This window comes from Arvicanthis niloticus, chromosome X, assembly GCF_011762505.2.
Source record: "Arvicanthis niloticus isolate mArvNil1 chromosome X, mArvNil1.pat.X, whole genome shotgun sequence".
In the NCBI taxonomy this organism is placed as follows: domain Eukaryota; kingdom Metazoa; phylum Chordata; class Mammalia; order Rodentia; family Muridae; genus Arvicanthis; species Arvicanthis niloticus.
In genome coordinates, this window is record NC_047679.1 from 64,419,055 (window position 1) to 64,432,974 (window position 13,920).

Below are 13,920 nucleotides of genomic sequence, written 5' to 3' on the forward strand. Positions count from 1 at the left end.
GTTACACCCTGTCCTGGCCACATTTGATATTTCCCAGGCCCACAGTAGCCATTCCCACACAATAAACATACTGGCCCACTATCAGGGTAAAGAAAGAAGAAGAAAACAGATTACAAATTATCAAGGAGCATGTTGTAACAGCTATTCTTCATTGTGGCTATAAAAATGGCTTTGTCATACCCTTGAAAGACTTGAGTACAAAATGCCATTGAATGCTCAATTCTTGCAGATTATCCTCCCTTCCTCTGATTTCCCATGGGGATCGTCCTTGTACTGGAAGATCCTGATCAGCTGGTCATGCCTCCCTTCTGCCCAAGATAATCCATTAAGTAAGGGTAATATTTCCTTAGATTTACAGCCATTATTAACATGATGCCTAGGGATGGGTGCACAATAATATTACTGTTTTCTCTGCTTCATTTCTTCCCTTGTCCCAGAGACCCATCATCCAGGCACTCAGATTTTCCTGGAGCTAAATGTTAAAGATTTTGTAGTATCTAACATTTCTGGAGAGTATAAACTTGACCAGATGTAGTTTTTTGATCATGAAGACCTTTTACTATATTTTCATGTGTCTACTTTTTCTTTGTCTTTAGTTAGTTGGCAGGCAAAAAGCAAAGCTTGTGTGTGTGTGTGTGTGTGTGTGTGTGTGTGTGTGTGTTTCACTTGAGTTTCATGTTCTTCCTCATTCTTCTCTTCCCAGATATCCCAAGTCCTTGCATGCCATTCTGGTCATAAGAAAGGATCCAGCACCCATTTTCTCTTCTTGTTTTTTCCCTAAAGAAATAATATGGAATTTAAATTTTGGCTTCTTCTTTCCCCATTTTATTAGTCATTTAAGGAACTGAGGGAGGGGAAATACATTATTTCCTCATTTGAGAGACAAAATTTAGTTGTATTTCCCAGGATAGCCTTGAAATTGTGACCTCTTGTCTCTGCCTCCAGAGTTCTGGGATTATAAGTATGTACTACCATGCTCTGATACTGTATACCTCAAAATAGAATTCACTCTCTAGTATTCTTATTCCTTCATCTGTAGCCAGGTGGGTATTAACAGTCAAATAAAGTCCAAAGAAATGGCTGTTGCCAGTCTACAGAATAGAAAACAAAAACAAAACCAACTACAACAACAAAAAAAAAAACAAAACAAAAACAAAACCTTTCACCATCTATACATTAGCTCGAAGATTAGTGTCTAAAGTATATATGAACTAAAAAAATCTAAATGTCTAAAAGAAAAATCAACCCAATTAAAAGTAGACTATGGAACTGAACAAGTTCATAGATAAAATATAAATAGCTAAGCAATGCTTTTAAAAATATTTGTCTTTGGGAGTCTGGATTAACTCACCTAGGATGATTTTTTTTCTTTTTAGCTCCATCCACTCTATCCACAAATTTTATTTTTTTTTAGCAGCTGAATAATATTCAATTATGTAAATATACCACATTTTCATTTTCCATTAATTTGTTGATGGATGTCTAAGCTGTTTCCAATTTCTAGCTACTATGAGTAGAGCAGCAATAAACATGAGTGAACAAGTACCTCCATTGTAGGCTGTAGAGTTCTTTGAGTATGTGCACATGAGTGGCTATTGTGACTGGGGTAAGATGAAATCTCAAAGTAGTTTCAATTTGTGTATTCCATATGGTTATGGATACTGACTATTTCCTCAAGTATTTTTGAGCCAATTGTGTTTTATCTTTTGGGAACCCTCTCCATAGTTCTGTACCTCATTTTAAGTTATTTGTTTCATTGATTCTTAGGTTTTTTTTAGTTGTTTATATACTGTAAATAGTAATCTACTATCAAATGTGGGTAGAGAGATTTTAATAGACAGGACAGTTTGATGCTGTATTTATTTAACAAAATAAGAATAGTAGATTCACACTGGGGCCTGTGAGCTCCCCAACCATGGGTTCTTGGCCAGATTTTAGTATTAGTTATGTGTCTTTAACTGTGGGATGGGCCTTAAATACAATCAAACAAGGTACATTCCCTCCATAACATCTGTGCCACTATTGCACCCACTGGTATATTCTGCCACACCTGTCATTGTTACAGTTTACAACTAAGTAAAACTCTTGATGACTTTATCCCCTATAGCACCTTACACAGTACCTTCTGATACTATGAAAGTGACCCAGCAAGAAAGAAGTTTCCAAATCATCACCAACTTGATTTTTCTATGTCCTGTGATGAAACTATTTATTCAATAATAAAGTCTTACCAATAATTTCTGGTTGGCCACAAAGAGCAATATTGATAACTTGTTTTGGGGAATACTGGGTCATCTCTGAGCAACAACCAGAGAGGAGGTATCCCACTCTTGGCACTAGCTTTTAATTTGGCAACCTTTGTCTTCTAGAAATAACATAATTCTCTGTGTAAGGTGATTTCAATTAAACTTTTATTTGAATTTTCTCTCTCACCTCTCGTGTGTGCTTGTGTGTGTGTAATAGATTTCTACATAACTTTTTCAAACATTTATTATTATTATTATTATTATTATTATTATTATTATTATTATTATTCAATGTCTCACTATGTAGTTCTGCCTGGCATCAAATTCACTATGTAGACCAGGTTGGCCTCAAACTCACAGACAGCAGCCTGCCTCTGCCTCTGCCTCTGCCTCTGCCTCTGCCTCTGCCTCTGCCTCTGCCTCTGCCTCTGCCTCTGCCTCTGCCTCTGCCTCTGCCTCTGCCTCTGCCTCTGCCTCTGCCTCTGCCTCTGCCTCTGCCTCTGCCTCTGCCTCTGCCTCTGCCTCTGCCTCTGCCTATGCCTATGCCTATGCCTCTGCCTCCTCTCGAGTGCTTCATTGCATGTACTCTTCAAACATTCTTGTTAGTTATCCCTTCTCCTAACCTCTCCTCTGCCTTATTCTTCCATTCTTTTTTCCACTTAAACCTTCATTCCTCTTATTCCCCAGTTCATATGATATGTGATCCACTATTCTATTATTTTAAGATCTTTCTCTTCTGTCTGGTCTTTTCTAGATTCCACAAGTACTCCAAGGTAAGCAAACAAATCTAAGAATATTAATGGTATTTGTGAAACACTCCAATCTTTAAGTAGATTGGTGAAGATAAGAAACTAAGAAAGGTAATTTAGAGATGAACAATGAACTAGAAAAAATGTTCTTGAAGTCAAGTAAAAATTCAGAGAGTGATCAACTATGTTAATTGCTGCTGACAGGTTAAGTAAAATGAGAGCTTAGGTTACCTTTGACACCATGAGGTTATGGATAAGAAATGAAATGTTATTTCAGAGCAGAGTCTGAGACAGTTACAATTCTAAACATTTGAAATATTTCTTTGTATTTCTCACAGTAGTCTTGAGTGGTATGTAAATTTTTTGTTTTTTAATGTAATTACAGAATAAAATCTTCATATAAATTATCTTTTATTTGGCACATGAATCTCTATTTATTATGTAAAATATGGGATTTTCAAACACATATCCACTACAATTTTGTTAGATCTAGTTAATTATCATATGCATGACCTCATCTTTTTTTGAGGAAAGCATATTTACTCTCAGTATTTTTCAAGATGATAATATGTGACCATTAAATACATTCATCATGTAAAATCAATGTTTTGTATTTATTCTATATTTTGACCAATTTCTCAACATAATCCACATTTTAAAATCTCATTTCCCAGAAGTTGTATAAGAAAAGTCAGTGTTAGTTGAAGAATATATTAATGGCATCAAACCCCATTAACCAATTCTACTTTACTTAACCCCATAGCACTCCTTAAATTTAAGGATGGTAGATAAATTACTAATTTTGCCTCTCTCTCTCTCTCTCTCTCTCTCTCTCTCTCTCTCTCTCTCTCTCTCTCTGCTATATTTTATGTCAGTTGAGCATATGGATAATTTTATTTTATTCAATAGTATATTGCAAATATCTGAAATAATATTTAGCACATAGTGAATACATGCTGAATGAGTGAAATATTATTGTAGGATAATTGTGATTTTCTGCTAGGTAAAGAAATATATTCTCATGGCAGGAAGAAATTTTCCAAGGAAGAAATACAGGAAGGTAGATAAGATATAAGAAAACTGTTCTTTGACCTGTTTAAATAGATAAAAGTATATTGCATACCAAAAGGCACATCCTATTAATAAATGACTATTAGGTTGAAATTGGCAGATGCATTTTTTTAAAGAATCACAGACAATTGGTGCTATAAAAGATTATAACTATCTAGTCAGTTTCTTCACGTCAACCATGACAGTAAAATTTAGTGTTTTGGAACAACACAAAAGGCCACAAGTGAACTTGCCTTACTAACTGCCTTTATTATACAACTGGGTAATCTCCTATCAGTCCTTTAGGAGACAGTATCCCTAAACACACTACCCCAGAAAACTTCTCTAGGCACTTCCAGGGAAGGCATGAAAAATCCCATCCTTCTGACTTCACCAACTCATGGACATTTCTATGTGGGTGTATGCTATGCCAGATTTTAGTCTATGCACCAGAGAGTTGTATTCACATTATTTGGCTGTATCCCAAGACTTATGAAACACATGTAGTTCACAAATGAGTCACTTCTTTCAAAAAAATGAAAAGGAAACTCTGGAGCCATGGGAAAGATGGGGGCAGACATATTTTCTGGCAGCTTATTCACTTCTCATGTTTCTTCTTGCATTTCTTGTGGTGTGGTAGATTTAGTCTGTTAACTTGTATTCTTTCTTGCAGAAGTTAGTAGGTGGGAGGCACATGGCCTGCCCTCTACAGAACTGGCAGCTTATACTGAGTATAACTCTTTTTTTCAGAAGCGAGAAAGCTGGAGTAGTCAAATTAGAATGCAGGTAGGAGCAGTGCACAATGAGTTTTGAAAGCATACTTAAAACAGCTTTTCTTCCCTCTCTGTTCCTATGTACTAATTGTTGCATCTTCATTAGCTGATGGTTAGTAAATCCTAAAATCCCACATCTTTGGTATGATTACTCAATGTGTCAAAACTTGTAGGTTTAGAGCACTTGCTCAAGTGGAAAAATGGGATGATGTAAATCTCTGAAGAGATTAAGGAGAGGTCTCATGGTTGAATAACAATGAAACATTTGATTCACTCATATGAGATAACTTGTATTCCGCTGTTGTGTGAAACATTTATTTTGTCCTTACCTAGATGTCCAAATTTCAGAGGCCAATGGGGAGACTACTGGTACATGGGGGAGAAATGTGATCAACTCTGGAATACTCTGGACTTGATTTTAGTAGCAACATTGCCTGGAATAGCACTGGCTATAATTGTTGGTGTAGTAATCCAGATTATCCATTACTGTAAAGGGAAGTCAAAGAAGAATGCAAATCATCACAGGTAAGAGATTTCTCAGTACTTCAGAGAAAAGTAGTATGTCTTTTCTCACTTATGTGACCAGTAAATGAATCAAGAAATAATGAATGCCACTCACTATGCATGTAATATGTATGTTTTCTTTCCTATCCATCAACACTGTAATTCAGTGTCAAGTTAACATTGCCAAAGTACACATATTTGGTTTAGAATTTCATTAGGGAAAAATATAAAAAACCTTTCTCCAAATAAAAACCAAATTAATTGAACATATGTCCAGTTTCAGTGCTTTTTTGTCCACTAAGGCAGTGTTTGCACATACCACACATTCTTCTCTGGTAGGGTGGGAATAGAGGATCAGAGGTGGCTGTGCCAGTCCATCCAGCTTCCTTATCTAGCAGCATTATCCAACACACCAAAAGATGAATCTGATTGTCTTGGCTGCAATGGCACTCTGTCTTATTTAACTAATTTAACATCCTTAGGCTTTAATTTTCTCATCTACAAAATATAGATGTTTATAATCAGGCCTACTCAGTTCAGAGATGGTAAGGATGACACTAAAAGCAGCAATCAGGCACAGACTATTTATTATGCATAGCAAGATGAGTTACAAAAGTTTCATGCCTAGTAATTCATTTAATCCTCTCAATAACCCTATAAGACATTGATGAAACTACTGAGGCATAGAAAGATCAAATAACTTGGCCAAGGTTGTGGTGTTGAGTCTGGTTACTAGGCATAAAATTCATGTTGTGTTAACAGAATCCAATTAGCTTAAAACAGTGTTAAAGTTGGTATGCCTTGCTGCATCACCTTTATTTCTTTATGTAAACAAACTCTATCCTTTATGGTTTTAATGCTTCTGGATTTTAGAAATATGAGGGTTAAATATCAATGTATAATCTCATCAATTTTCTATCAGATAATTAAAATTATCATCTACTTTACTTCATCATTCCTCCATGACAAGATAATGTTACCTTCCTTCCAAGCATTATGAGGGTACAGTGAAATATTAGTTTTAAATGGGAAGTGTCTGGTACTCTTTGCCTCATATTGATAAGAGCTGGCTTTCAAATTCCAACAAAATCAGCAGTTTGAATTGCCATGGCTATTTGTCTATAGAGAAAGTAAGATTAAACTCACCAACTATTTGATCATTTTAAACTTCTAATCTTTATGCCATTATTCCATATTCTTTAAGGTGTCATGTAGTATATATGTATACATGCATATTCATATGTTTATGTATGTGGTATATATAATAAATGTTAACCAACATAATTTTGTAAATTGAAACTAATATGAAGAATTTCATATTATCAGCTGTAATATGAGCTGTAAATTCCTTGAGGCACTAACCAAGCATTATAATTATGAATAACAACTATGCAAGTCACTTTAAAAATATTTTTCTATAATCTTCCCATCCAAAAGTTCTTTGTTAGATTTATCATTGTTTGCATGGCTGCATGTCTATGTATACCATGTGAATGTAAATACCTATAGAAGCTAGAAGAGGTAGTCTGAGACTCTGACACTGAAGTTATAGACAGTTGTGAACTGCCCAACATGGCTGCTAGGAACTGAACTTGCATCTTTTCAAAGAGCAGCAAGTTCTTTACTGAGCACTTCACTCCCAGCCCCCTATTCCAAAGTACTTAATCAATGAACATATGTTCCAATTCTCTTTCTTTTAATAACTCTGTGACTTTAAATGAATCAAAGTTCACTGTTGTAGAAAGAGGAGTTTCTGTATCTTCTTTCTTCAGTATTCTGAGATTTAAATGAAATAATTAATGGTATTTAGAATGATAAACAAAATAGATTTTATCAAGATAGTAGTAGTCTTCACAAGATTTGAAGTCATTCATGGGTTTTCTGTATAAATACTTAAGCTACTCTATTTTCTTTAACTTAACGTGATTTTTAATTTGAGTTTCTTTTTATAGCCCTTTTATTATCTGAATTGTGAATTGACAAGATAATTCTGAATCCACTCTGTGAGATTCTTTAAATTAGTGGAAAGTGAAAAGATTATTGAGCCTAGTAAATAGGGTTATCATCTCTTCCCCCACAAAGTCCTAAAAACAGGTAGCTCAGGAAGTTTCTACAAATTGTCTAGGCCTTACGTTTCTTATCTCTAAATTAAATTTAAAACACTCAATTAGCAAGCTCTCTGTAATATTCAAATGATTCAGTGAATTTCTTTGTGTAATATTCTGCTCTCTAAAATTTACTTTCAATTGCATAATAAATAGGATGGATTGATAGTTCCATAGGAAAATAGATATATAAATATGTATGTGTTAATATATGTAATAAAATGGTAATAGTTGAGTAAATGTGCAAGAGATATAGATATTGCTAAAAATTTCTTTTTACTTTACAATATGCTTGAAGGTGTTTACAACGAAATGTTGTATAAAATCTGATGAAGTAAAGCACCTTGATCATAAAATAGATTTGATAGATTGCAGCTTTATTAATTCTTTTTCTTGAGTATGGTCTTAAAATGGAAGCATTTGATGTGTAGTCTCAAAAAAATTATTAAGACATTGGCTTATAACCAGTTATGCAAATGCTTCATTCTAACTGAATTGCCACTTTTTTTTTTATGTGTGCCAGGGTGGAGAGGAGTATGTCAGAACTTCGACCTCAGCAGAATTCTGCATACAGTTTTGGTAATCTTTCTCAACCTAATCAAGGAGAGGTAAAAACTGAAAATCATTTGTCAAATAAACTAAGTTTGCAGAAGACATCAAAGAGAGAAATGTCACAGAGATTGAAAGTCGTGCTTTCCAATGTTAAAAGAAAATGTTATCAAAAGATAAAATTGCACAAATATGAGATGGTTGGTGCTGAGTTATATATCAAATATCAATAGAGGACAGGACAGGCCTGCAGCAGTGACACTGGAGATGTTCTCTATCTCTCTGTACATCATTTCCTCCAAGAATCAAGTTAAAACAGATATTAAAGGCAAGCTTGGAGAAAACTAAAATATGTAACAAAAAAGTAGCAAAAGTTGCCAGAAGAGGGCAACAAAAATGAGTAAAATGCCAAGAATTTGGTCTTGATATAAAATCTCATATCTAGTAATACTGGATCAATTGCACAGATCATTTAAAAGAAGTCATGTGGAAACACTGGGCTCAGTGTATTTTAGGAACTGCTCTGAACAAAAAATAAAAGGGACCTTGCTGTCACATTAGACCACAAGTATAAGAGTGTCAGAAATATTCTTCAAACAAATCACAAAGTACCATAAAGTAATCTCTTTATTAACTTTTATTTATCCTTAAATATACTAATAGCAATGTTTGTATTCTAAAGAAGTATAACTGTATGGAAATTAAATAACTCCAAGCTCAGTATAGTTCTATATATGTGTCTGATCTGGTACCATCTTAATATCAAGGCCAGTTAAAAATTGGAGCACTAAAAGGTTAACCTAAATGTTTGTTGAATGGAGGATTTGTTGAGTTATTTTCTACTTAACATCAAATAAATTAAATATTTGAACTTTAAAATAGCAGCATTAAAGATCTGTTCCAAAGCATTTTTCAAAAAAAAAGATTAAACTGCTCTGGACAAACATGCTAATGTAAATATTATTCATATCTCCAAAATGGTATTCTCTAAGATTGTCAAATGGTTTTGGCTGTTTTTTCCCTTGAAGTGAGCATTTGGTTTGTAGGAAGAAACTATGAATTAGAGAACCTAACATGCAATAGCACAGTTTTCCATTTTAATAATTCACTTGTTCTTAGCCTCCATAGTGACGTCTGTCACCTATCTAGTTTCCAAATTTCTGAGTTGATTTGATTTTCTCTACTTCCCTCTCATCTTTTAAGAAAGTGCTATGTACACTCTGGGTATGGGTAAAACTCATGAGACGAAACATGAAACTCATGAGATGAAATGCTTATTGGCTAGGTAGTATTCATTAAATACAATTTTCCCTTCCTTCCTCTCCATCTCTCTGTGGATAGATGCTTGCTATTGTTATTATGTCTATCTAAAAATTTATATTCAAGTGCTGTGAATAGTCCTTGCCTGGGGAAGCTTCAAATGTTCCACAATATCTGTCACAATCTAGCACAGTTTTCGCTTTAAAATTTTTGGCCAGCTTGGATACTTTAAAACATAGAAATTGACTACATTAGTTAGCGACTGAATAAGGAACTGGAAGACTTAGACTTAAGCTGTTTAGAAAGTTGTCTAGATACATTATACTCTAATTGTACATTTAAAGTATTGCCTTTGATAAATAATGATTTCTCAGATGCTAAATACCAAATTGTTTCCACTGAATTAAACAGTTTTCCATTGATAACTTGTTTATTCAGCTAGCTAATACAATATAAACACAAAGTCCTTGAATTGTCCATATTTTTTGTGATTTGACTTACTTAAATTTAAGAGAGTACTGGTAAGATTTTGTATTTGTTAGCTCTTCTTTATCCAACCACACACACATTTTTTACATTTAGCACAAAGTGGTTTTTAAAGTTGATATAATCTGAGCATGAGCATATAATTAGAAAGCCCAACTTATTCTGACCCTTTGACAGCCAAATGTGTACATCCTGCAAGAATTCACCACTAGGTTTGCTGGTTATTTGGGGAATTTATTCTGATCTTAAGTAACTTAAAATTTTTTTGTCTTTTAAAATAAGCTTATTTGCTGGAGTCCTTACCACAGAATAAATATACTTGAATCATTTTCATCCATGAAATTTTACAGTAACTATACTGGGACATGTTGTACTTAATAAAGCTTTGGAAAATGAATATGTCTTGATGATCATAGAATAAATAATGATATAACTGGAAGACTAAAGCATAAAATAGAAACATTTAAGGAGAAATGGTCTCCCAAAAACCTTAAAGAGAATTATTTATTTATTTATTTATTTATTTTTTATTAGTAACTTTTTAAAAAATGTGAATCAAAGGCTTTATAAGTTTGGTACTGCTCAATAACAAGATGCCCATACAATCTGAAGTGTAACCCAATACCCAACCTAGATATATTAACTATCTTTGACTGGCAGAAACATGCTAACATCTGCCTCCATGTTTCTCTCTCTCTCTCTCTCTCTCTCTCTCTCTCTCTCTCTCTCTCTCTCTCTCTCATCACCTAGCCCTCCTCTCCTTCCCTTCCTCCTTACTCCTCCCACCTTAGCTCCTCCTACATATCACCATTCCTGTTAAAATAAAACTTTTCTCTCAAAATACAATTAGAGCATGACTATACCAATTTATGTCAGTAAGATACAAGATAGACCTAATACCCAGTCCATCATTTTGTTGACTAACCAGAACCTCTGTCATCCCTCCCTCCTAACTAAGAGACTTAGTTATGAACCTGGCTTTTTTCTTGGCTTTAGAATGAATGTCAGCTGAAAACCATCCTCTTAAATCTTTTCTCTCAAAGTAAATATCTGGGATTGGCTATGAGACTATAAGTCTTCAACCTTGTCAGAAATCCAGAATGACTGGGTTAACTCAAATTTTGTGAAGCATAAAGCATAGCTTCTAAAACTTAGCCAATTTATAAAGACCGCTGAACACCTGGACAGTCCCTATACTACAGAACGTTGGAGCATCAAGTCTTCAGCCTTCTGGCCCAGAATCATCTGACAGACCTTAGTGATGCAGAATTATTAAGGGCTGATTACTCTGTCTAGGCAGATATAATCAGTCAACTATTCCACAAGTGTGTCCTTTTCTGGACAGTAATTTGTCTGTAGATGGAAACAGGCAATTCTTGCCTAGTAGCTGTCTCACCACAACTGGAGTAACTCCAAAGATGCTCAATTTCTTCTTAGAATCCAAGACAGGGAAGCTGTCAGGAGCAGACAGGTCTCTAATCAAAATGAACATTAATACAGAAATGTTTGTAATGTCAATTTTATGGACTTCTGGTGTTTTGAAAACCAGCTATCCATGTAAGGCAATCTGGACTGTTGTATGTTAACTCCTCTCAGCTATTTCTAAATAAAATATAGAAAACATCCTAACAATAAACTCAGAGCCATGAATTTGCTATAAGCCCTTAACTCACAGGCTAACCATCTCAAATCAGTTAAAAATTTAAAGAAGGACTGGGTCTAAGCCTTATATTTTTAAATGTGTTATGCAGGTACAATGCCTATGAGAGTAACAATATTAATTTCACTTTTATATTAATAAGAAACCCGTACTAATGAAAATCTTAAATTTGAAATCAAAGTAAATTTTGTATCGTTTAAGAAATTATACCTTCATCTTAATAACAATTATACATATTTCTACCAATAGGTTATGGCTATGCAATAAACTCTAGCTATTCCTTCCTGTTCCAACAAAACCACTACTTTTCCCTAGAAAGACAGCCCAATATTAACCACATCAGTCCCCAAGCCCAGAAAATAGGGGTGCCAACTCTTCATTAACTTCTTCAAGCTAGAATAATTCAATTTTTAAAAATTTGGTAGTAATACTCACAAGACATTCTCAGTTGCCAACTTTGTTATATTTACAAATTGAGTAAATTCATATTAAGAAATGTTAAGATAAGCTCAGGTAATCATTCATCCTAGATAATTGTTGTTTGAAAGAAAATGACCCTCATAGGTTCACAGAGAATGTCACTCTTAGGATGTGTGGCCTTGTTGAAGCAAGTGTAGCACTGTTGGAGGAAGTGTGTCTCTGAGAGTGAGCTTTGAGGTCTCAGATGCTCAAGCTAGGTCCAATACGACATTCTTTCTTCCTGCTACTTGCTGATATGGATGCAGAACTCTCAGCTCTTTCTTCAACACTATGACTGCCTGCACATCACCGAGCTAAACCTCTGAAACTGAAATCCAGTCACAGTTAAATGTTTTCCTTTGTAAGAGTTTCCATGGTCAGTTGGGCGGGGTGGTGCTCGCCTTTAATCCCAGCACTTCAGAGGCAGAGGCAGATGGATCTCTGAGTTCGACGCCAGCCTGGTCTACAGAGTGAGTTCCAGGACAGCCAGGGCTACACAGAGAAACCCTGTCTCAAAAAACCAAAAAAAAAAAAAAAAAAGAATGAAAGAAAGAAAGAAAGAAAGAAAGAAAAGAAAAGAAAAAAAAGAGTAAGTAAAGTACTCCTTATATACATACTATTATTTTGACTTATTTTCTCCTTAGAAGTCAATGTCATTTCAAATAGTAATACCACTCTATTATAAACAGTTCTGCGAAAACTTTGATAAACTCAAGATCATTGCTACATTTTCAATATGTGATATGTCTGCATATATTTGACATCAAGTAGGTTATTAGCTATCATTTTATTGATATATAAAATAAAACTTTATCTTTTGTCATTTACCTAATTCCAAATTTCTAAAGAAAATTTATTATGTAAATTAGCAACAAGGCAAAATAATCCCTTTGCTATGATAACTTATTAGTCCTTCTCTCTCTCTTTTGAGCCAAGATCTCACTTTGTAGCCTTGATTTGCCTCATGTTTAAGGCAGTTCTCCTGTGTTGGGATAACAGGTATGAGCAAATATGACTGGCTAAGATTACTTTTTTTGTGGTTCAATATTTTACATAAAAAGGCATTCTAGAAACACCGAAGAGTCTCATTAACTGAAAAGTGAATATGATTCTTCATATCTTCACTTTGTGTTGTTTGGTCAATAAAGAAACTGAAAAAAATCATAGTGAAATTGTTTAAAGCATGAAAACCAATCTCATGCTCTGGTGAAAGGCAAACTATCTTATATTTTTTTCTATTTTGGCAAATTTCTTTTTTGGATTTATTTATTTATTTATTTCTTCATTTTATACCTAGATTGCAGCCTCCCCCCCAAAGTCCTCCCCTCTCCTTCTCCTCTGAGAATAAGGAGCCACCCTGTGGGTATCACTATACACTGGCACATCAAATCACTGCAGAATTAGGCACATACTCTCTCACTGCGGCCATAAACATATAATCTTAGCAGAAAACAACAGTCAGCCAAATTGTTCCTTATACTTATTTCCATCTTCATTTAACACTCTATTTGTTTTGTGTAAACATGGGCTCTGTGTCTTGAAAAAAATCGAGAATTTCCACATTAAAGAATTAATCCAGGGACTCAGCAGGTAAGGTGGTTAAAGACACTTTCACCAGGCTATGAGAAATGAGAGAACTGATCCTCTAACAAGTTGTCTTCTAACTTTCACATACTCCTCCACACAAGTATTCAAGTACATTTAATTAAAAATCAGGGTCAGCATTTACCTGTTCCCATGCTGTAACCACAAGAGAAAAGATAGAGAATTGCTTAAAGGCATCTTAGTGGTCTAGTTAGAAATAAATATTTGTTTCTTGATTTCATTTTTGATTCTTATAAGATTAAATCCATGATGAATATTAAAGTTTTCCTGTAAACATTTTATAGTAGCATCAACACATTATTTAGGTTCCAAGTTACAATATTGTTATTGAAATATAGTTAATGAAGTTAAAATTATGATATGAAACATCATTCAAATATTTTCACGTTTACAAATACTTCCCCTTCCAATGATTCTAATGTTTAATGAATAAATAAATAATGTTTTTCTGGGGAGCATGTTACACATGTAAGA

General features: G+C 34.3%; 1 protein-coding gene across 1 annotated transcript in view; it reads left to right on the top strand.

Annotated features, from left to right (window-relative positions):
• Nucleotides 1-13,920, top strand: part of LOC117695315 (uncharacterized) — a 41,469-nt gene that overhangs the window by 4,957 nt on the left and 22,592 nt on the right. The window contains exons 3-4 of the mRNA XM_034486170.2: nt 5,152-5,343; nt 7,951-8,035. Coding sequence (XP_034342061.1) covers nt 5,152-5,343; nt 7,951-8,035 — 277 coding nt within the window. The remainder of the gene's footprint in view (nt 1-5,151; nt 5,344-7,950; nt 8,036-13,920) is intronic.